The sequence below is a fragment of the Diabrotica undecimpunctata genome, chromosome 4 (assembly GCF_040954645.1).
Source record: "Diabrotica undecimpunctata isolate CICGRU chromosome 4, icDiaUnde3, whole genome shotgun sequence".
Classification (NCBI taxonomy): domain Eukaryota; kingdom Metazoa; phylum Arthropoda; class Insecta; order Coleoptera; family Chrysomelidae; genus Diabrotica; species Diabrotica undecimpunctata.
In genome coordinates this window covers 2,571,659-2,595,787 of record NC_092806.1, presented here as the reverse complement: position 1 = coordinate 2,595,787, position 24,129 = coordinate 2,571,659, and the positions used below count along the sequence as shown (strand labels likewise).

The 24,129-nt window shown below is 34.4% G+C and overlaps 1 protein-coding gene across 1 annotated transcript; it reads right to left on the bottom strand.

Moving 5' to 3' along the window:
* Window positions 1-9,059: 9,059 nt before the first annotated feature.
* LOC140439041 (uncharacterized) lies at window positions 9,060-20,989 on the bottom strand. The gene is made up of 4 exons (XM_072528680.1): window positions 20,854-20,989; window positions 19,171-19,198; window positions 14,667-14,736; window positions 9,060-9,278 (listed from the first exon to the last, which is right to left on the bottom strand). The coding sequence occupies exons 1-4, from the start codon at window positions 20,891-20,893 to the stop codon at window positions 9,111-9,113; spliced, it is 306 nt and encodes a 101-aa protein (XP_072384781.1). The 5' UTR covers window positions 20,894-20,989; the 3' UTR covers window positions 9,060-9,110.
* Between the last annotated feature and the right edge of the window lie 3,140 nt (window positions 20,990-24,129).

The following is a 24,129-nucleotide window of genomic DNA, read 5'->3' as shown; positions in this document are numbered from 1 at the left end:
TTGCACAGTGTGAGGTTGCCTTTTTTTGGAAGCTTGATAATGTTACCTTTTTTCCAGCCCGCTGGAATGTGGTTTGTTTCCACACCTCCCGGATTATGGGGAGCAAAAGTTCAGCATTTAGATGCGGATCAGCTTTAAGTATTTCAGCAGCAATGTTATCGATTCCCAGTGACTTGTTGTTTCTCAGAGATTTGATAGCTGCTATTATCTCTGTTTTGGAAGGGGCCTCGCAAGAAATATGCAAGTCTATATTCTGCGGATTTTCGATAATTTCGTCTGCGTTATCTCTGGAAATACCTTGTATCTCCTTTTATGCTCTTTTCATCTCTCTATTTGGTCATCTGTTGTAGTAAGTAATTCGCCTGTCTTGGATCTTACAATATTCGAACAGTTGGACCCTTTTTGTGTTAGTCGTCTAGTAATTTGGTAAAGCTCCCTAGTTCTGTTGTGTTGTGCAGCTGTTTCTGCTTGTTTGGCCTGTTCTTCGGCCCACCTTTTTTTGTCTCTTCTTGCTTTTCTTTTAACTGATTTATTTATTGTTTGATATTCCTGTTGTCGGGATTAAAAACCTAATAAGTCAAAAATCTAATAAAAAAACAAGGAAAATAAAAAAAAATTATTCTCTAATTTTTTAACCTATATATAGTACAATAATTACTTAGGATTTATTAGAAAAAGATTTCTCTAACAATATTCTAAAGAATCACATATTTGTTGTGGTTGTGATGTGTTTTCGAGCTGCTTGTAAATTTCTTCGACTTTTGGCAAAAATGATTGTTCGCACACAGCTTTTATGTGATCTGGCAAAACTTTACATATTTCTGCTGCGTTTTTTTCCACTTGATCCTACAAAAAAATAAGCATTTTTTAATTGCTAATGATGTTTAAAAAAAAACTGTTTATAAAACAATCTTATTAAACTAGGTAAAGGTATCAAAAATAGACAAAACATTTTTACAGTTTATAAACGAAGAGTTTGACAGAAAACTAGTTGAACGAACGAAAAAGATAATTGCAGCAATGCTCACTAAAATAACAAACGAGAATGTCGTTTAAATATAAAAAAAAATAAGCGTAGATAAAGCAGTTAGACTAGATAGTATCGATAAGAAAGTGTAGACAGTTTTATCAGACAGAAACAGGTTTACTAACAAATTTATTTAATATAATTATGAAAGTTGGAATAGAATAGCAGTATTTTAGTACTTCTTTTCACTTTACAAAAACAAAGGAGGTATTTAACAATGCATAAATTACAGGATCATAAAATTACTTAGTTATAGAATAAAAATAAGAATAAATAATTGATGATTGAAGACATTGAAATATATAACAAGCAGTTGAATTTTTTATTAAAAAGTAACCAAGTGGAAAATATAGAAATAAAGAAAACACCTATAAAAAATTTGTAGAGAGCAAGAGGCGTACGAGAAGAACACAGAAGAACAAGAAGGAAAAAATCAACTACCATATACAAAATTCGGCTACAAAATCAACACGAATGGTTCAGTGGATGTGGGTTCAAGCCCCGGCTCGGTGTACAGAAAAATAAAAAAGGCTAACGCAGCAATTTAAAATTCTAAAACGAATCTGCGGCTTAGACTAGAATATGCTGGTGTCTGATCGGCTTATGTTAGAGCAGTACGGAAAGAGATAAGGGCTTCCGGCTCGGTGATACTTCTCCATAGATCCCTACCGAAAGGGTGTGGCGCCTAAATACCGGTATATATATATATATATATATATATATATATATATATATATATATATATATATATATATATAACCTCGAAGGATCTTCCTTCTGGTAAGAGAAGTTAACTAGTGGAGAAATATAACTAATTTTAAACTTAATAGCAATTTAGAACTCAGTAAGCAAGCTTATTTAGGTGAACACAACTAAGAAAGACTGGAAAGGACAAGGAAGAGAGATATACTAATGACGCCATGGCTACAGTGAGCAAAGGAAGGATGGTTTAGTTTTTGTGTGCGTACTAAGTCATTTGTCAGCCCTTTAGACACTTATAACTTTTAAGGCGGGTCCATCCTGATCCTAGTTTCTATATCTGGCAGAATCAGCAAGGGCTCCAAATCAGAGCTTTTTCTGCCACTCCGAATATTTAATCCTTTAGTAAGTTTGTGGCCTAACAGAAATCCACAAATTTCTTCAGGAGTCACTCCTTCATTTAGCTAGGTTTCACAAGGTACGAGCTTAGGATCTTCCACCTGTAATAGGCCAGTGCAAGGCACTTACAGAGGATATGGAAGGAGGTTTTTTCATGCTTATCACATAGGCAGCCATCCACCAATTTAAGCAGATGTCGATATCGCCTTATTCTACAATATTCTATAATAAGCATACTGACCATCAGACAGCATCTTTTATGATTTAAAATAAAAAAGTTATGCTGTAAGTCTTCTAGATGGCCCCACTATATAGAACCTAGGCTTTCTTATATCTTCAAGGACGGCCCAGGGATCCTTGAATCTTCTGGAGTCTGGAGACGAGTCCTGGAGTCCCGCATAAGAAGCCAAGTCGACCAGTAATGAAATAAATATCTTACATTTTTTACCGCGTTTAAGGTATTATATAGAAAGGAAATTTTGATTCCTTCAATAATAACCATCAACAAGATGTGAATTTAACATAGGTTATACATAATATTTTGTGTAACATATTGCCTTCAAAACTTACCAGTGGAAGTTCGTCTTCGCTGTATTCCCTAATTATTCTGGTAAAGGTTGTGCAAAAGTCGCACAAAAAGCTGCAAAAAATTGTTTTTTTGTTTACAAAATTTAATATTTATACAATAGTACTTATATTACTATATTATTACTCTATTCTCTTAGACAATGCAGAAAACTCGGGTTTGTTCGAAAAAATATTCCCATGAGATTTTTTTGCAGTCACTTTCGATACCCCAAAATAAGGTACCAGAGGTCATCCAGGCAAAATGTTGTGTGTTTTAAGTTTTATTTAAAAGATTAAGGCTCAATAACAGAAGTAAAAAGTATTATTTTTTAAATCATTAAGTATCTAAATTTAAGTCGTCTTCTATCAGCTCCTAATGAAAATTCTGGGCTTATTTTATTTTAAAATATTGTTTTTTAATTGGTAACCAGCAAAAATGTGTGCCACAGATTTTGTTTCTCTTTCTTATACACGCCGAAACCCGAGCGCCCACCCTGTCATAAGCGCTTCAGAATTTTTGAAATACAAGGTTTGATCTTGAATTTATGTCCTTGGTGAATTCAAAAATTATGTTTTTTACTTGTGTTTTTGAGCATTGAAAATCGTATTTTGCGCTTTTTAGTTTTAAATAGTTGTGATGATAAAATAACTTGAAAAAGATTAAGTTTACAGAAAAATTTCAAAGAATCTGTTTCGTTCAAGATGATAAAAAAAAAATAAAATCAAAAAATTAATTTTCCGAGCCAAAAAAATTGATTGTTAAGTACAATTTGTGTAAAAAAATTTGTTTAAAAAAATTTGAACAACTGTTTGGATGATTTATGACTATTTATATTTTTTGTCTTAACGGTTTGATTAACCACATCTATTCATTAAATGTGGTAAGCTACAAATGTATATCGCCAGATATAAATATCTTTTAACGTTAACAGTTGTTTTTTTAAGATATTCAAACACCATTAATTTGAAATTTTGTTTAAATAATATAACAAGCCAGTCAATATTTTTTATCATTATTTGCTACTTACTCAGCGTGAACGGTAACACCTAAAAATAAAAAAAATAGTTTTAAAATATAAATCAAATATTTGTTTAGTTACAATAGTTTCTTAAATGTTACAATATATCGACACCTGATATGAAAAACATTGTAACTCACTTTTGTTAAGTTTAGAGGAGAGCGATTTATAAAAATTTCCAAAACATATTTTTTTATTTCGTCACTTTTAATATCTTTTGTAGTTTTCTTAATCCATATTTTATAACTTTTCCTCGGCTTTTCACTTTCATGTATCGCATTGTTGCTAAAATTACTGGTGCTGATTTAGATCGAGTTGCAATACCAAGTTTTTTAAGAATTTTAGGCGAAGACTATTGTAAGTGATTTATACAATGATATTTCAACAAAGCATGTTTCTTTGATTAGGTGCGTATAAATGATAACTAATGAACATATATTAAAATAAAGAGATTATGATTAGTTTTTTTATTGTTTTTACCTTAACGTCATTTTTTTACACGAAAAAGTATCTAAGAATTCACTTCATACATAACTAACAAGAAGTCAATAGAATAATATCTGTTAGATTGATTTATTACAAAATGAGCATTTACGAATTAGAAAACAGTTTATAGTCTTTGCATAACAATAACCTTCCGCAGATTCAATATCAAAGATAATAAAATTATACACTTTAAACTTCCTTTTATAATAAAACAATGATATCTCCGATTGGGGTGTAGTTATTATTTATTGCAAATCAAAGCAGGCAGTTACAACAGTTGCTGTTTTCTTATAAACCACTTTATTACGATTTTTGGTTTCACGGAGGGACTCCTCGGAGGGAGTGTAGTAGTCATCGTTATATTATGTATTGTCCGTCTTCAAAGATCTTTTTCTCTGGTCATTTCTTTTAACTTATTCATAAGATCTTTTGCATATGGCTGTAATTTGATTGGTTCATCTTGTTGGAGATCTTCCTTGTGATCTTCTGAATTCTACCTTTCCTTGGATAAGTCCTCCCATGTTTTCTGTGTTTGTTTTTATAACTTGTTCAAAGTATTTTAATTATTGGAGATGGATCTTAGCTGACATTTGACTCATTTAAAATTAAAATATTTATCTTGTGGTCGGTCCACGAAACTCGTAATATTCTTCTCCAACAAAACATTTTAGTGGCGTCTGTTTTTCTACTTTGCGCTTGTCGTAGAATCCAAGTTTTAAATTCGTATGTTTTGCAATATGTAAAGCATATTCCTTTTCTATTTGGTCTTTATGTGCTTTAGTGTTATGTAGTTTACAAGTAAGACACTGATTTTTTTTGGTACAAAAAGCCGATATTAAACTGATTGAATATGTGTCTGTATTGACTTTTGGTGGCTTACTCCTTGCATGGGTGATTCTCTAACATCCATTTATTATAAATATATTGAATACAATTCAGGAAACCTTAAAGACTTATCAAGATACATCTTAGTTGTTCTTTTTTTGCGTAGTGGGATTCTTTTGCTGGAATAGAGTTTATATTAACACGAATGGAATTTTTATTATTTTCATCTACAGCATCTCCTCTGTTCTTGTGGCGACCACGCATATCTTCATAGTTGAAACACATTTTTACATAGTTACAAAAAGAATTACAATGTTATTTATATCAAGTGTCTGTATATATATAATATATTTTAACCCATATTATATATAGGTAAATTATCCCTTTGCGGAAATACCCATTTTCTCTCATTTCTGTCACATACATTCACTCTTTCTCTTTCTATCTAACGAAATCTATTATACAAATATGCTTTCTCAATATCAATGAATACGATATAAGGGTTTCTTCTTCTATTCCAATATATTTTCTATCAGTTGCTTTATAATGATAATTGCGTCTGTTATTGATCTGCCTTGCATAAAATCGAACTAATTTTCAGACTAATCAAACTAACTTTTGACCATGGGTTAAATTGGTATGTTTTGGATTATGATTGTTAAGTGAACGGATAAATGAAGGCTGCGTAGTGATACATAGACAAAAAGATCAGATTTTTGTATGGATCTGGCAACTTTAATGCAAAATTAAAAACACATTAAACGGAGAAATAAATAATAATATTACAGGTAAAGAAAACAGAATTAAAAATAAAGACAGGAGTAAACAAATTATGGAATCAGAGAGATCATGAAAGTGAGACATACGATAACTGGTAAAATAAAATAAAAACTAATTAGTCTGGTTTGGCCATGTACAAAGAATGCCCAACAAAAATCTTTCCGTACAAATTATAAAATGGAACCAGGTGGAAGACTGGTTCAGAGACAAAGTCACAGAGTTTAGTAAAAAATCTTATAGGTACAATAATAAGTAGCATATAGAAAATACACAGTAGCCAAGAGATATAATATTAAAAAAATTATAAAAAATTTCTTACCGACGCAAAGCAAAACTGCCAAAACAAATGTAGTCTTCATGTTTGAGAATATTTTACAATACGCTAAGTTGGTAATGTTACCTTTTTTTATAGGAAACGAGGAACAAGTACTTGAATAGATTGTGAGATAACTGATACTTCTTTACTTACTTCCTATATTTTTTACGTGAGTTACGTAAGTGATAAGAATATTAAACTACGTATTGTATTGATATTAGCAGGTGCAAGATAAAAAAAATTATAATTTATTGTCATTGTATTCATTCAAAATTTTTTTTGGTATCTGAATAAGACATCTTTCGACCAAAATACAAAAAATTTATATGCACCTGCTTCTTTTTATGCTCAGATCCTTTTGCCTTTTCAGGCGTCGAATTGGGTTTCCGTTTTTTCTTTATTCATTTTTTCCATATATTTTTATTTTTGGACATCGTCTTAAATTTTTCAATACAGTTTTTTTTATTCCTTCCTATTTCTTTGATACATTTTATTCTGGGTCTTCTCCTTCTCTTTTTCCTTCTACTTCCTCATGATTATATATTATATTTACAGAAACAGTTTACCTATCTTGGAGCAATAGTAAACGAACAATAAGATCACTGACAAGAAGTAAAACGTAGAATGGAGAAGGCTAGGAGTCCGTTCAATAAAATGGCCAAACTCTTTAAAAGTCACAACCTTAATCTGGAGATAAAAGTAAGTCTCCTGCGATGTTTTATCTTCTCGATATTATACTATGGAATTGAATCCTGGACACTCATTGAAGCGATGAAGAAAAAACTTGAAGCCTTCGAGATGTGGCTATACAGAAGAATCCTAACGATATCATGGACGGACAATATAACCAACGAGACTGTACTACGAAGAATGCGGAAAGAAAGAGAGGTGATGTATACCATTAAAAGGAGAAAGTTAGAATATCTAGGACATGTAATGAGAAACGGCACTAAATACAGATTACTGAAAATAATCCTTCAAGGCAAAGTATTTTAAAAGCGAGGAATTGAAATGAATAGGCACCAAAAGAACAACTTCATTTAAAAATAATAACAGTCAATATGGTTAACCCAGCAACTATGTTGTAGGGTAAAAATAACCCACGTCGTTCATTAGCTCTTGTTGGAATAGCTGCAACATTGCCAGATTCTTCTTATAATATACCAAACCTTGAACTGCATAAAAAAGTTCAGTATATAAATAAGATTTAAATGAGTGGTGTCGTGTTCTTTCGACTTGTAGGTGATTATGATTCCACTACACAGTTTGTGGAAAAGTGTCATTAAAAGTGCAATTTAGGAAGTAGACTCCACATAGAGATAAAAAAGTAAAACTAAGTCTCAGTCATTTAAACTCTAAACCAACCAATTGCTCAGTAAAACCAAAACTAAGTTATTTAATCTTAAATTAGTGATGATGAAAAGGTGCTATCAACAAAGTAAATCAATTAGATATTTGCTGTTTTTATTCTTCTTCTTCTTCTTATTGTGCCGTACACCTATAGTGTGTTGGCGAATTATCTTAAGGCCATACGTCTATCTTTTGCGGCATGCAAAAGATCACCAGTGTTATTTGTTCTTTATGTTCCGTAGCCACGATATTTGTTTGCGACCTACTCCTCTCTTGCCTTTAATCTTTCCCTGGATGATTAGTTGAGCTATTGCGTATTTTTTTCCTTTCAGAATATGGCCGAGGTATCCAATTTTTCATACCTTGATCAAATCGAGTAGTCCTCTGTCAGTATTTGCCTTTCTTAAGAATTCCTTGTTTCTCATCCTATCTGTCCATGGTATGCGGAACATTTTTCACCACGTCCACATTTCGAAGGCCTCCAACTTATTAATGGAAGGTATTCTTTATGTCCATGTTTCCATGTCGTATAACACTATGGACCATACATAGCATTTAACCATCCTTTAGCGGAGATTAAAGGAAATATTGCGGTTACATAAAAGCTTGTCTTGCTTGTTCGGTACGGCATTTTATTTCTTGTTGATGATCCCATTGGCCATTCATCATCATTCCCAAGTATTTAAATGTTTTTACTTGATCGATTGGAGCATTATCTAATTGCAGTTGTATTCTTAAAAGTGCGTTTTTTCTTATTACCATTCATTTAGTTTTTCCAGCATTTACCTTCAAGCCATATATTTTTCCTACGGTGATTATTTTATTTATCATCAACTGCATATCATGTTCGTTGTCTGGTACTATCGCGGTGTCGTCGGCGTAACGAATGTTATTTATCGGGAACCTGTTTACCTTTATTCCACACTCAGAGCCTTTCAGTGCCTCTGCAAAAATGTTCTCCATATAGAGATTAAAAAGCATAGGAGACAAAATACACCCCTGTCGCACCCCTCTTAAAATTTCAAATTCTTCTGTGTTAGTTAATTTGTTCAGCCTCACTCGTGCTTTTTGATTCCAATATAGATTCTGGATAACTCTTATATCTTTCTCGTCAATGTTAGCGTTGTGTAGCATTTTTATCATTACGTCAAGCAGTATATCATAAGCGTATTCAAGCAGAAAGCAATTTCACGTGTACCCAGTCCATTTTTGACACCAAATTGTGTCTCACCACTTAGATCTTCCAGCTTTCTGAACATTCTTGTATGAAGGATGCAAAGAAAGACCTTAAGCAAATAGCTCATTAAACTAATCAGTCTGTGGTCTTTGCACTTTGTCGCTCTTTGTGATTTAGGGATCATTATAAAGGTTGAATAAAGTAAATCCGTTGGAATGTGGCCGGTGTTATATATGGCATTGAAAATTGTTACCAGCATATCGATGTTATCATCTTCCAACAGTTCTATGGCTTCCGTAGTAATTCCATCCGGTCCAGAAGCCTTGCCTAGTTTTGCTACTTTTATAGCGTACTCCACCTCGGCGCGAATAATGGGAGGGCCGGATGTTTTTACTAAACATACAAAATAAAATATATACTTAAAAAATTATTTTTACTTTTAAAAAGAACTACAAATCCTTAAATTTAATCCTCCTGACAAGCATCTAAACCTAGGCATATTTCTTGAGGTGAGGTGCTATTGGCCTCGTTGTAGATTTTCTCGACTTCAGGCAACAATGTATCTTCGCAATAGGTTTCCATTGGTTGTGGTATTATGGCGCATAAGGCTTTCGCATCTCTTTCAACTTTATCCTGTAAAAAAATGAAGCATATTTTATTTTTAATTAAAATTTATAAATTAAACCAGTTAGTAGTTAAATAAATATATTAGCATTTTTTGTATATAGATCCATAGAAGGAAATTGTAATTTGGGCAGTCCATAAAATCACTTGACGAGACATAAGGGCTGCCAAAATAGTTTACTTATACATTTATTATAGGGTTCTTAATTAATATAGGGGCTTTCTATTTTAAAATTTAAATAAACAAAGAGTATGTACCATATAATAGAAATTTTTTCGAAATTTGTTTAAAAACTCTTTCCATGCCACTCTAAGTGGAATATCACAATTTTATGTCCATTGCTGAGTGACGCGCTTCTGAAATGATTCATTTTTCATGGCTCTGGCGCAAAAATTAAACTATATATCTATACCAGGATTTCCACAGTTTTCACTGTATTCCTTCACTCAACCGTTTTCTCCAATTTTTCCTGTTTAGCCAGTCCCCTTCCTGTAGGTTTCTTCTACTTATTGCTTCGTCCACCTCATCTCTGAAAGATCTTGGGGGTCTGCCTCTCTTTCTTCTTCCTATTGGGCTCCACTCTGTTATTCTATTTATCCACCGATTTTGGTCTGCTCTTCTGACATGTCCGTACCAGGTTAAAATCTTCTGTTCGATGTAGTCTATTATGTCGGAGTTCATTCCCATTCTCCTTTTAATCTTCATGTTATTTATTCTACCTCTTCTTGTTACTTTGCAGCTTCTCCTTAGGAATTCCATCTCTGTTGCTCTTATTTTGTTTTTGGTTTTCTTATTTATTGTCCAATTTTCACACCCATAAGTGAGGATACTTCTTGTCATGGTATTATATATTTTTTTCTTTGTTTTCATGCTGATGTTCTTATCCCATAGTACCGGGTTCAATTTTCGTTTGCAGTCTCTTGTTTGTCCTAGTCTATTTTTTATATTTTCCTCCGTTGTTCCTTTGTTTAATATTATGAAACCTAAATACTTATACTTATCTCTTCCTTTGATTTGTTTACCTTCGTCTATTTCCAGCTGTTTTATTTCTGTATTCTCCGTTGTTAGGTATTCAGTTTTCTTTAGGTTTATTTCCATCCCATTCTTTGTATATTCCTGCTCCAGTTTTTTCATCATAAAACTGTCATAAAACGTCGGCAAAACTTGTACTACACTTGTACACAACTAAATTTGTACAATATAATGGGATATATTAGCTTTGAAGACCGCAGTGATATTTATACGCTTTATTCATATATCTTTAATTTAAAAGCCCACAAAAAAAGAGTCTAAAGGGGTAAAATAGCACGATCTTTGTAGCCAGATCCTATCACCTCCACGTGAGACGAACGCTCTTGCAGAGCATGGTCTTGTTAAGTCATTATGTTGCTGGTATTCATGACATTTAATTAAACCCATATAAAGTCGGTAATCATTGACCTATATCACTCGCTATGGAAATTGTCTTAAAAATATGGACCGATCACGCGGCTAGCACAAAGTTTACTCCAAACACTGACATTTTTGGGATGTTTTGTGCACTGTTGTCTTTCTTCTGTGAAGTAATGGCAAGATATAGGAGGAAGAAAAATATCCTGGCTAAAGAACTTCAAAAAGTGGTTACCACAACCCGTTTACAGCTTTTCTGCTCTGGTGTAGACAAAATAAAGATTGCCATTATGATCGTCAATATTCGTCACAGGTATGCACACTAAGAAGAGGATTTTATTTTTGATTGGTATCGTCTAAAATTTAACAATTCTATCACCTAAAAATGGGCCACATCTTTGAAGATTATATTCGATGAAAATTAGGATCAGTTTTGAACTGCTTCAAAGCCCATTTAGCGTACACTCATGTCACATTACAATGACCCACTAATGTCATTATGTATGGTCGTTTAACTTTATCTCCTGGGTCAATTGAATTTTATACGGGTACAGGTCCAAGTCACGACGCGAAATTCTCGAAGTTGTGGTCCGTGAAGAGCCAAGTTCTAGGAAATCTCTAATTCTCCTACATACTCTTCAGACAGATACTAAAAAGATGGGAAGAAGGACAAGGATGTAAACTTGCCGGGGTAACACTAAGTAACCTTGAAGAGTCAACATCAAAGAAGTACTTGGGACTTACCAGGAAAAACCTACGTTTGACAGTTGGTTTTTTAACTGGTCATTGTCAACTAAGCAAACACCTCCACACACTGGGGCTAGCAGACTCACTTCTATGTAGAAAGTATAAACGAGAAGACAAAACTGTAGAGCATATCCTATGTGAATGCCCGGAGTTATCGTTAATACGAGAGTACGCGTTTGGTGAGTCCTGGCCCACACCTGCTCACATAAGAGAGATGTCTCCTGGTGATTTGTCCACCTTCCTAGAAATGGCAGGATGGACAATGAGCTAAGGGTGACAGCTCCCTAGGAGGATGCACAATGGGTCAATTATGATTGTGGCCTAAGTGCTGTAAAACTTAACTCGCCCTCCCTACTCTACAGATACAGATACTCTCCAGACAGCGACAATACTTTCGGGAGGTCTTGCGTTTTGTTGACGCAGAAGTGTTGGATTATTATTAACTAAATCAAGAGACTTAAATTTATTCACCACACTGACCATTTTGATAAAACAATTTTATCATTTTCATGTGTTGTTCACTATATCCGTCCATGGCAAAACAACTTTAGTAAATGTTAGTCAATTTGACAGATGTAGCTTTACCAGCATTGCCGCCGCTATCAAGTGTGAAATTTCGGAAGCCACTATTCGAAGATCCAATACATTTGTATAACTCTTTTTTGGTCATTAATATATGTATGTATAGCGTTAACAGGCCTATTAGGCCTATTGCTGAATGGATAATTTAGATTGTTTTCTGTTCTTAGCCATTAGCTTTTAATCTCTGATTTCCATCTCTTTGACATCTTCCATCACTACATCTCTACATTACTTTCTTGGTCTTCCTCTCTTTTTTGCCCTCAGGTACTCTTTAATCAATAATATTGACTAGTATATTACCTTCCATTCTTTCTAGATGTTCAAGCCATTCTAGTCTACGTTTTTTCACCACTTTTGTTATTGTAGGGTAAGCATACAAATGGTACACTGCATTAGTTCGTCTTCTCCATTTTCCGTCTACTACTTTTCCACCAAACATTCTGCAAAGTATCTTTCTTTTCCTGTCCACACAAGGCACTCCCACACTTGTAACATTTGGTAGTTGTCATTCGTTTCTTTTCTGTAGAGCATAAACTATAGTAAGTCTGTTTTGCTTTCCCTTGGAGACCTCAGCGGCCTTCAGCAATATGCTGTAAATTCAAAAGCACGAAAAGAATCTCTTTGGGACTTCTTGATTAAGTTGGTACTGTTTGGAGTTTTTTGTTGAACAATTAACGGCTTCGTTAATTGTTCATGAAGTTTCAGCATAAAATTTAATCTTGATAATGGCTCCTGTTTGTTTTTAGTTGCATTGTGATGGTAGATTACAGAAGCGTTTACTCCTGTAATATTCATCATATTGTAAAATATGCATAGCGGCTACCTTCTAGTCTTCCTTTTACAGCAAATGTTCTGAGACATTTGGTCAAACGTATCCACAGCCCCTTTGGTTGAATTATATGTATGGATTATTTCGGGTTTTGTTGTTTTATGATTAATGTTTCCAGAAAAACACATAGTTAAAAGTAGAAGAACTGTATTATTTTGCTTAGGTTTATAAGATAATAAAGTCATGTTTTCATCGTACACAAACATACTTGAACCGCATTTCCAAGTTTTGTTATCGAGCAATTCAGGAGGTATTTCTTCTTTATTTTTCCGGAGTGTTCCGACCATTGTCAAATTGTAAGAAGAAGATAATAATTTATTCGCAAGAGGGATGCTGAAAACCAGTTGTCCATTGTCACATTACGTCTACTTTCATGTAAAGGTCTCGTCAGGCTTGTGACAAAATGTTCTGCTAAAGGAATGTTGTTGGTTACAGTAAATTAACCCAGATACGGTGTTGTATTTATTACATATCTCGTAGCCACATCGCAAACCATAAATATTTTTAATCCGTATTTACTAGGTTTGTTTGGCTTATACATGAGAAATGAATATCTGCTACGAAATCCTAGGAGTTTATAATTTTATAATTTTTGACACAGTTTTTAATAAACAAGTTCAAAATGTTAGATATTGGAGCAAGACTACTTTCTTTTTAACGTTCTTCTCTTGTCAAAAAGTTATCAAATCGTAAATAATTGATCAAAAAGTTAAACCTTTCTTAACTCCTCGTTGCTTTATATCTATGTCCACAATAAGTGCTATCAAACAAAACGTCAGCTGAGAGGTGATTATTTTTTAAAGTCGCAGATAAAAATAACAAACTTAATAGTGCTTTCAGTTCAGGCAATGTTGTTTCTAAAACAGTAGCTTTTTTTGTCTGGTACTTCTCTCGTAACACTGCAATTTTTTCGTTTGTATGTAGCAAAACTTCGTTCAGAATCTGATCTGTAAAAAATAAATTAAAAACATCTATAGGTTCTATAGCATCTTTAGCTAAGTTGGTTGGACCTGGACGGATATAAGCAATATTTCTGGATGCGACTTTACGACCTCCTTCATTTATTGGTAAATTACTCCACTAATAACCGCTTTCACCTACTAAAGACTGTTTATCCCATATTATACCACATAATTTTTGTTCAATACGGTTATCAGTATATATGTTGATTCTGATGACGGCTGCTGCGTAATTTTAATTCTTTTATGAGAGCATGTATTTCTTGTTGCTTTGTGAGGTTCTGCTGGTGTATCTGCCCAGGTATTAGCTAGTTTTGTGAGGACATTTTCTTCGTTCTGCGTAGGATCATAGTCTCTATCTTCAGTACCTTCGTCGCTGTCAAATGGATTGTCTAACTCCTCTAGATCATTTCCTGTATCACTTAAATCACTGAAGTCACTTTTATGTATAATTTCTTCCAATTCTTTCTTAGTAAGAGGACGCTTTAGATTAACATTTGATTTTACAGACATCTTATTTATATGTTAATAATAACAACACGTCACAATTACGTACAAAACTTTTTACGGGGATACTAACCACACGAATCTTTTACGTACAGAGTGTTATAACTACTACAGTCAAAGCCTAACCCAAACTAAAATCAAAGCGAGTATTCATTTGAATTATTGACCATAAAGTGAGGATAGCATAGCCCACGCGGCTAAGCATTACCACGTTTAGTTTTCTTTCAGTAGCTGTCAGATTAAAATCGGTACGTAAAATTTATGTACGTTAGTACTCTAGGGTTAAAATAGTGACACAAATTTCTCTTGTATATGACTTATGTTTTTTTCATGTATAAATGGATCTGTATTTGATATATTATAATAATGCTAGGAAATCTTACCAAAGGAACTCCGTTCTGTACCATATGCTCGATTGCGGTGAAAAATCTTACGCAGTTGTCACAGTATAAGCTGAAAATAATTATTGTAATTTTTATAAATACTTTATAATCAATCTTAGTTGAAACTTTACCAAAACATAACCGTATAAATATATGATATGATAAGACTAGACGAAATTTGGGGAAGGTTGACAAGGAGCTTCTAGATTTGTTTTACGTTTTGAGCAGCAGGTTGAAATATAAAGATTGGAATAGGATTGAATCTATTTGTTACAGAAAAATGGAGAATGAACTAGAAAGGAACACTGAAGTCCAGAAAAACAAATACAAACGCTTAAACAAACATAAGGAGGTAGAATAAAAACAAAACGCAGAATGGACGGCGGTACACCTTTCAGATAATGTTTTAACTCCAGCCATCATTGCTAGCCAAAGGGCGAAGTTTTGCGATTGCACCTAAACTTATACCCAAAGCAGATATTATCATCGCTAATATCGAGTCTGCGATTCGCAACTTACCAATCGAAAAAGCTGAAGAAATAAGGACAGAATCAGCCAGAATTTTGCATAAAGCTAAGACACCGAAAAATAACCCGAGTCACCAAGAAATCCGTGCCATAAAATCGTTAAACGCAGACAAAGACGTTGTAATTTTACCAGCAGACAAGGGAACCGCCACCGTCGTAATGAAGACAACCGACAACAAAACAAAAATACAAAATCTTCTTGATCCTGCGGTATATAAAAGACTTAAAAAAGATCCCGAGCAGTCACCCTACGAAAATTCGAAAATCTTCGTCCATACTACAGGATACAAAGCCAAGAATATGCAACAGCGAAGCAGTCCCACCACGCTTGTATGGCTTACCAAAAATACACAAAGACGATGTACATCTACGCCCTATTGTGAGCTCCATAGGGTCTCCGTCTTACAGCCTTGCTAAATATCTGGCCGATAATTTACAACAACACAATGGAAAAAACAATGGTTTGTAAAAGACTTCGCCTATTTCATCGAGAAGATTAAAGAAATAGCTTTACAGGAACCTAACATTCTTGATAGCTTTAATTTTGTTATCCTATTTATAAGAGTTCCACTAGAAGACGTTCTGAATGCAATTAAGCGACTAGTTTCGAAGGATATATTGGAATTATACCGTATTTGCCTCACTACCACCTACTTTACATGGGAAGACCAGACTTATGAACAAGTAGATGCAGTAACAATGGGAAGCCCACTAAGCCCGGTCGTAGCCAACCTTTTCATGGAGCATCTAGAGAAGAGGGTAATGGAACCAGCAGACAATCCAAGGGTATGGTTTAGATACGTCGATGACACTTTTGTGATTTGGAGTTACAGAGTAGAAAAACTAGAGGACATAAAGTGTATCTACAACCTACACACACGGACAGATGCCTAAACAGGAACTCAAATCATCATCTAGGCGAAAAACAAGGTATTAGGTATCATCAAAACTCTATGGGAGAGGGCGAAGAGAATTTGTGAACCACAGCGTCTGCAAAGTGAACTTCTTCATATTAAAAAAGCGCTCACCTCTAATGGTTATACCAGAAGAGAAATACAGAAAGCGATTAACAACGTTTTTAGCAGAACGAACGAAGAAACAGCATGTACATATAGTCAAAGCGTCCCTGCCCTATATATCGGGAGTAACGGACAGAATTGGGCAAATACTTAAAAAAGCCAATGTAAAGACCATTTTCAAACCTACAAAGAAAATCAAGGACTGTTTAAGATCGGTGAAGAACAAACGCGACCCATTAGCAATGGCCGGAGTATACCGAATACCATGCACATGTGGGAACCATGAAAAGACACAGAAACATAAGGATAAACGAAGATTAAAGCCGTTGTCGTTTAGGACATATCGACAAATCTGCCGTTGCCGAACACGTTTTGGGAAGCGGAGAACATTGAATACTCTTTGAAGAAACGCAGATGCTGGATAAAACATCACAGTACTAATCACGGTTATGTCAAGAAGCGGTGGAAATATATAAGCATCCAAATAATTTTAATCGGAGAGAATACGGACTAAAAATTAACAAAACATGGATACCAATATTAAAATCCACAAACACCCTTTCCGCAAAACACGAAAAAAGAAAAGCTACAAACGACGACACGCCCCCTCACGCCGAAACCAGCGGAGGGGAGCCGAGTAGAAAATATAAATTTGGCCTCCGTAGTACAACGCGTGATCAGTCAAGGAGCGTGATCAATTCTCTACATCCTTCACTCCCACAGCGGGAGTACCTCAGGGTTCCGTGTTGGCACCAATACTCTACTTAATTTACAATAGCGACTTCCCTAACCCTAGACACACTAATACAACCACTGTATTATACGCAGCCGATACAGCACTTCTTACAACAACACTAAACGTCGACTCTACACTTAGGTTAGCTCAAAATCATCTGCTCCTAGTCGAGCGATGGTGTCAGAGATGAAGAGTGACACCTAACCCAAACAAAACACAGATGATTCTTTTCAGACATTCATACCGCAGTCAATATATCACACCTATTATCACCGAAAGGCATAATTTGAGTTTATGGGGAGAACGACTCCGACTCCGAAACCAGATCGAATATCTGTTGTAGTGTGTTGTTTACACAAATATTACGCTGAAGTGACGATACGGACAGAACCTGTAATAAGGTTAGGAGCCGACTCGGACTTCTCAACGCTCTTAGTCGCAAATTCGGCCGCACACACACACCTACACTTATTCATACATACAAAACATTCATCAGACCGGTCATTGAGTACAAATCTTGTATTTGTGCTATGATGCCCAAACATCTCAACAATAGACTACTGACACTGGAAAGGAGAATCTTACGTAAACTAAACAGAAAACGTTACGACTATCCTTCCGCACACATTCATCGCCTGTCGAACATCCAGCCCATCAATGAGAGGCTTTCCTCTCTGAGCAGGAGTTACACAATTCGCACCATCCGGGGCCAAAACCTCAGAGCCCAAAGCATCCTCAAAACTACCTGCTCATCCCTCGGCAATGTATTCAGGAGAAAACCCAAACCCAAACTCCCATTCCTACCCGCTATTCTGCTGGAACTCGCCAGCAACGAGCTCCCTGATCCGATCCCTGAACCGATCCCCCTCGACAGGGGGGGATCGGTTTTCTGTGGTTTTCCGATCCTATTGCACAACGATACCTGTCTGTTTTTTGAGGTACCAGTCCACAGCTGCCCTCACGCGTCGCGATATACATACACTAACTTAATAAATTAATAGATTTATAATTCAATTTCATATATTTACTAATCTCTGTTTTAGATAAAAAAAAATTCTAAAAAGAACCGTTCACTTACATACCTTTCACCCCCGATTGTCCAGGACTAGATGAGAGCAGCAACCTCCAACAAACAAACACACCGCACACCAGCAGACACAATACCAAATCCAGCGCCATTACACCCAACACAAAGAAAAACACGTCCTAAAGAGGCAAAGCCTAAAACAGGACAGCACAGTCAACCAATCCCAAGAAAACACCCAAAAGCTCACAAGACAAACACAACAATGGTACAACGCGGCGTCAGTTTCAGCTTACAAGCAAAGCAGTAACATCTCCAGAAGATGCCAACCCCAAGATTTGCCTGTTGACAAAACACCAATAATCGCAATACTAAGAGTATGCGAAACATATATTTAAGAAGAGCAGGAACTTCTATGTTTTATGTCATGAAGTTACATTTTGTTATGAATAAATAGTAGTTTTATTACCATATAAGTAAAACTTATTAAGAAATTAGCAACACTCTATGATCTCGTACAGAGGATAAAGTAAGTTCTGAAAATATAATGCTGGGTGCATGTTTTGATATAATGAAAGCTTTCAACACCAACTACTCATCAATTACATGGACTATTTGGCTAAAAAAGATGACCGAAATAAGGTTCCGATGGAAAGACTATGTTGAAAAGTCGTGTGATATATTACTGGGGAAAATAATGTCAACACAGTGTCTTCTAAAATCTGGTCATGTATGGCTAAACTCAGTAACGATAAACATTATGTTATGCTGGGCTTTCCAGATAACCTAGTCATCGTACCTTGTGGTATAGGTAATGACACAGTTGTATTGAATTTATAATATGGTGGTAACACCAACAGTAGTACATAAATTAGGGGTATTAGGTCTCTAGGAGTAGGCGTTTAAAATAATGAGGTCTTCAAATTAAGCAATATGCAAAGATTAGTTTCCTTGAAATTAGATGGACCTTAAGGGACACAACAACAGCTGTTATGGAAGACTTAATTTGCATCGGTACTCTGCACGTCATATTAAGGAGGAATTGACAATCGGATGTTAGGGATACTATATGTATGTGTCTGTGGACCAGTCCTTTAGCTTGAGTCACTTAAGTTAAATTGGACACTCTACCATCTGAGATACCTGCCCCTTTGATTGTTAAATATAAAAAATTAAATGAAAAATATCCAGTACTTACTCATGATATTGGGCGTGAACGGTAAGTCCTGCAAAAAAATTTTAGTGTAAAAATATAAAGTTTCTTTTTAAATTTATCCAAAGAGAATTTTGTTTAGGTACTGAACAAATACTTTAGTCTAACAATAAAACACTGAAAACTTTTGTTTTTTATACTTCCACAAAATTTATTATAAAATCTTATCACTACGGCTGTTTGGTTCAGAGTTCCTTACTCAAGTACCTATTTAAAATTAGATCAGTTTTGAACTGCACTCATATTCGACTACTGGCGATCTGGATATCACTCACACTATGCTCTTGCTGTAAGTCGGCAGTTTTAATTCTTCTTCTTCTTCTTCTTCTGGCATCATAATTGTAAACCCATACAATCAAAACGAGTCTTTGTCTGTCAAGCGTTATCCTTCTATTTCGATTTCTTTTGAGCCCTTCTTCTCCATTGTCTTACTATCCATCTCCATCTCTCATAGTTCTTAGGTCGTCGTTCAAGTCATTCAAACAAATCTCGTTCTAGGTGTTTCTCTTTTTTGTTTTTCTATCAGCTTCCCTTGTAATATTTTCTTGTTGTTTCTGGATATATCCCAGCAACAACAGTCTTTTAACAAATCTTACAGTAACGCGCCCTTTATTCAATTCAAGAATAACGTCGTTTCTCTTGATTTTACATGTGCCGCCTTTATCTTGCACCAGGCCGTATACTTTTCTCAGTATCATTATTTTTAATGTCTTGAGTTACGCTTTTTATGTCATTTTCCAGATCTCACAAACATATATTACCTACGGATCTAATTATTGGTCTGAAAATAGTTACTTTAATTTTTGTGTCCTATAATTTCGATGTCATCAATTTTTTAGCATAGTGTGTATGATTCCCACTATAGTTAAAGCTACAGTTAGAATTCAGTGTTGGTCTTACGGAGCGCAGCGATGCTGCTTATTTCGGCACAGTGGTAGGCGTGTGGTAGTTTGTCGATAGACTAATCAAGACCGTACGCGCTTAGTTTTAAAAATCTTTACTAATTAACTTAATTGAGTTAAATATGAGAATTAACAAAAAAAGAAAAACGGTATTAGAATTATATGCAGTTTTAGTTTCGCCATGTAGCAAATCTTGGATAAAATATGTACATATATACAAAATCGTATTCAGCTTGCAATGGTAAGGCGGCAGTCTTAAAATCTTAACGCCATATTTTCCGCAGTTGTTTCAATTTTATCCTTGTCGTACTTGTCTCTAAATGCGGCTGCAGTATCCATTAAGTCATGTTTTAGATAATTCTCCTCAAAGAAAATGTTCTCCTTGATTAGCCAATCCTTGATTTGCCTTTTGTTCCACAATTGTCTGAAAAATTAAATTTGCGGGAATGGTAAGACGTGTTATACAAAACGACAACGTTTTCTTTGCCTTTCGGCAAGTTTAGAATTAACGTCTTCTCAAACCATTCTTTATATAGATCCCCGTCTATTTCGTCGTGCTAATCAGCTGTTCCCTTCTTGGCCAAGAATGTTAGAAATACATGCACTCATTTAAAATGTGGGAAATGTAGAAATACATGTGGGACATGAAATTGACTGAAGCACCAACCTACAAAAGGTTTATTTCAACCTTACCTATTTACGATTTTTTTCGGTAACATGCATAATTTGCGTAATAATAAAAAATGTAAAAAGTATCATTACTTACCGACGCAAACCAAAACAGCTAATACGAATGTAGTTTTCATGTTAAATTTTATTTTACAATGATAAACATTTTGGTTTGTTTTATATATAAAAGTAAGCCACTTTAAAAATAGTCTACAGCATTACTGGAAAAATCCCCTTATAGATTCCTATATGTACCTAGAATAATGTAGCGATAAGATTGAATTAGTCATTGTCATCACGTGAAAACACTTAAGATAAATTAAAAATAAAAATCATTGTCATCTTATTGATTCCAAAAATAAATGAAATAGTTTCTAGTGCAAGTTAAATATTTGCTCTTGTAAGTAATTTTTTATCACGTCAAAGATGGTTAAGTACATCATTAAAGTACAATATTCTGGTAAATAACCCTAAATACTTCAGTGGTGGCAAAGTTGGTTCAGTTGTGGTTCAGTGGTTTCTCTCAAACAATAATTCTCCTCCTTAGTCCGTCTTTAACCTACGCAAGGATATGGTGACGCCATAACTGTGGTTGGCCATTTAGCTTCATTTTGGCTTCATGAGTTACTTCCGAAAGGAAAAGGATTTTAAATTTGACGAGTCTACCGTATAGGACAGGATATCATCCTCTTGATCTTCTGCTTCGATGATCAGTCTTTCCTTCTAGTAATAAGACCAAAGAACTTTTTGTTTCTGTTTATTGTTGTAATGAGTTTGGTATTAATATTAAGTTCTTTAAGCATAAATTTATTTATACGATGAACTGTCCATTTAATTCGTAATCCATATCTCAAAGGTGTTGGTTCTGTTTGCGTCAGCTTTCTTGATATTCCACGTTTCAGGAGCATATGGTTTTTGAGCTTTATTTTCTAGTGTCTTTCAACAATTTTACGTCAAGTTACCGACTTTTTAATAAACACCAAGTCCACTTCCAGTCAGAGGTAAACAACATCATGTGGACTTGGTGTTGTTTACCTCTACTATATGTGTGCACCGTCATTTACCATCCAGACATAGTGTTATGTACCCTTGTACACTTCGCGTCATATAAAAATGGTACAGTTTTTTTTCCAATTTAAACCAGTGTTCAGACCAGAGATATATAAGAGAGCCTCTCTTACATATCTCTGGTTCAGACTGGAGACAATGGTTTGTGAAACAATTAATTGTTGCCATCACAGATAACGGAATTGCACTAAATCTGAATAAAAATAAATAACGTTCAAAAATATGTTTAGATAAATATTATTTTTATTATTAACAACAAAAAACGGTATCTAATAAATTTAATAACCAGAGAGACGGTTGAGTTAATGTCCAAAATGTTTAAAGAATTTTTTAATAATGGAGATATGACAAAATACTATTATTTCAGCAGTTTCAAATTATAATACATATATTTAAATTCCACACTTGTTCACTGTAAAAGTTATTCATTTTGTATTAATTTCAAATTAAATTTTAAATTTTTCCAGTATATTTTATTTATTCTAGTATACCACAACTCAATACAGTTTTTTGCTACACTTTACGAGAAACGAATGACAGCTCTCGATTTGAAATTAAACATAATAATTTAAAGTCATGTCTAAATTTTTTATTTTTTAACGTTATTTTTGAATTAAAATATTTTCATAAATTATAATAAAACACGATTCAAGTCCTTCTTTTAGCTGATTTGATATAATATATTCGTTATAAGAAAGAAGTGGACGAAAATGATAATTTGTTTGGAGATGAAAATTCGGATATTGATAAAATCTATGAACCTCCAAGTGGGGAAAGCTCAGAATCGGACGACAATGATATGAGACGAATAAGTAAACCAGCGAAAACAAAGGTAAAAGACAAAGCTATTATAACTCCTACGATTAGTGGGGCAATAAAAAAATCTTCTTCAGGACGATTTATCCCTAAGCAGTGATGCAGGCAATTTCAATGAACATAATGAAGTTATTTTAGAACAGAAAAGTGTTAAAAGAAAGGTACAAAATATAACTAAGTGCAAACAAAAAGGTAAAAAACGTGTAGTAAATGAACAAAATTGGGCCTGTAATGTTCGCAAACAAAAAATAGCTAGTGGGAAAGAGTATCTCAGTAAAAGACGCAAAGACATGTCTGCAAAAATGTTAAAGCCTTCTTGCATGTGTCGCATGAAATGCTCTGAAAGATTGCCAGAATACGAAAGTAATAAAATTTTCAACTCATACTGGACTGAGACCAACGTTTCAGATCTTAAAAAGCAATTTATCTTCTTATGTATCGACACCCAACCTACTCTTCGATCAAGAAAAAAAGATCTAAATTCTACCAAATCTAAAAATAATACACTACACTACCATTTTACAGTGAAAAATCAGCTATTGAAGGTGTGCAAGGTTATGTTTTTAAACACACTTTGTATATCTAATTTAGTAGTAGTAAATATGTTGAAAAAAATTGAGCCAGGAGGTTTATTAAAAACTGATCAAAGAGGAAGATACACCCCAACCAATAAAACTCCTACCGATACCATAAATAGTATACATCAACATATTAAATCATTCCCAAAATACGAGAGTCATTATTCCAGAGAAAGGAGTAAGAGAGATTATCTGGGCACAGAACTTACAATAGAAAAGATGTATCAACTGTACATTGATGAATGCAATGAAAGACATGTAGATCCAAAGCTCAGAGCAAAAAAATGGTTGTACGCAGATATTTTTAATAAAGACTTCAAGTTGTCATTTAAACCGCCCGAAAGAGACATTTGCGATACATGCAGTACATTCATCGCTCAATTAAAAAATAATCTTACTGCAGATGAACTAACCAGTGTACAGGCTAGGCTGATCATGATGCTCACCTAATTGAATCTAAAACTCGGTATAACTTAAAACAATTGGACTTTATAATAGCTAAAGAGTCACCAAAATACAAAGTACTATCTGGTGATTTGCAAAAATGTTTGCCTTCACCACTAACAAACAATTGTATTAGTTTCTACAAAAGGAAGCTTTGGACATTAAATTTTACATTACATGATGCCAGTGATTCGTCTGTACAATGTATAATATAAGACGAATCGAAAGGGGCCCGAGGTGCAAATGAAATTCCCCCGTCAATTTTGAAATGGGCTGACAATACAATTCCAGGTAGTCAAGTAGACGACATCACTCTTTGGACCGATAACTGCTATGGACAAAATAAAAATATAAGTATTATAATGTGCTATTTTTGGATACTGCAAATAAAGACGATCACTCAAAAGTTTTTACTGAAAGGACACACACATATGGAAGCAGATACTGTTCATGCTTTAATCAAAAGA

Excerpts from the sequence above, each read along its gene's own strand:
- LOC140439041 (XM_072528680.1), bottom strand. The coding sequence starts at position 20,893 with ATGAAAACTACATTCGTATTAGCTGTTTTGGTTTGCGTCG. Across the intron at positions 14,737-19,170 it reads GTTCACGCCCAATATCATGA|CTTATACTGTGACAACTGCG; the intron begins GTAAGTACTGGA and ends AATTATTTTCAG. Across the intron at positions 9,279-14,666 it reads TACAGAACGGAGTTCCTTTG|GATAAAGTTGAAAGAGATGC; the intron begins GTAAGATTTCCT and ends ATTTTTTTACAG.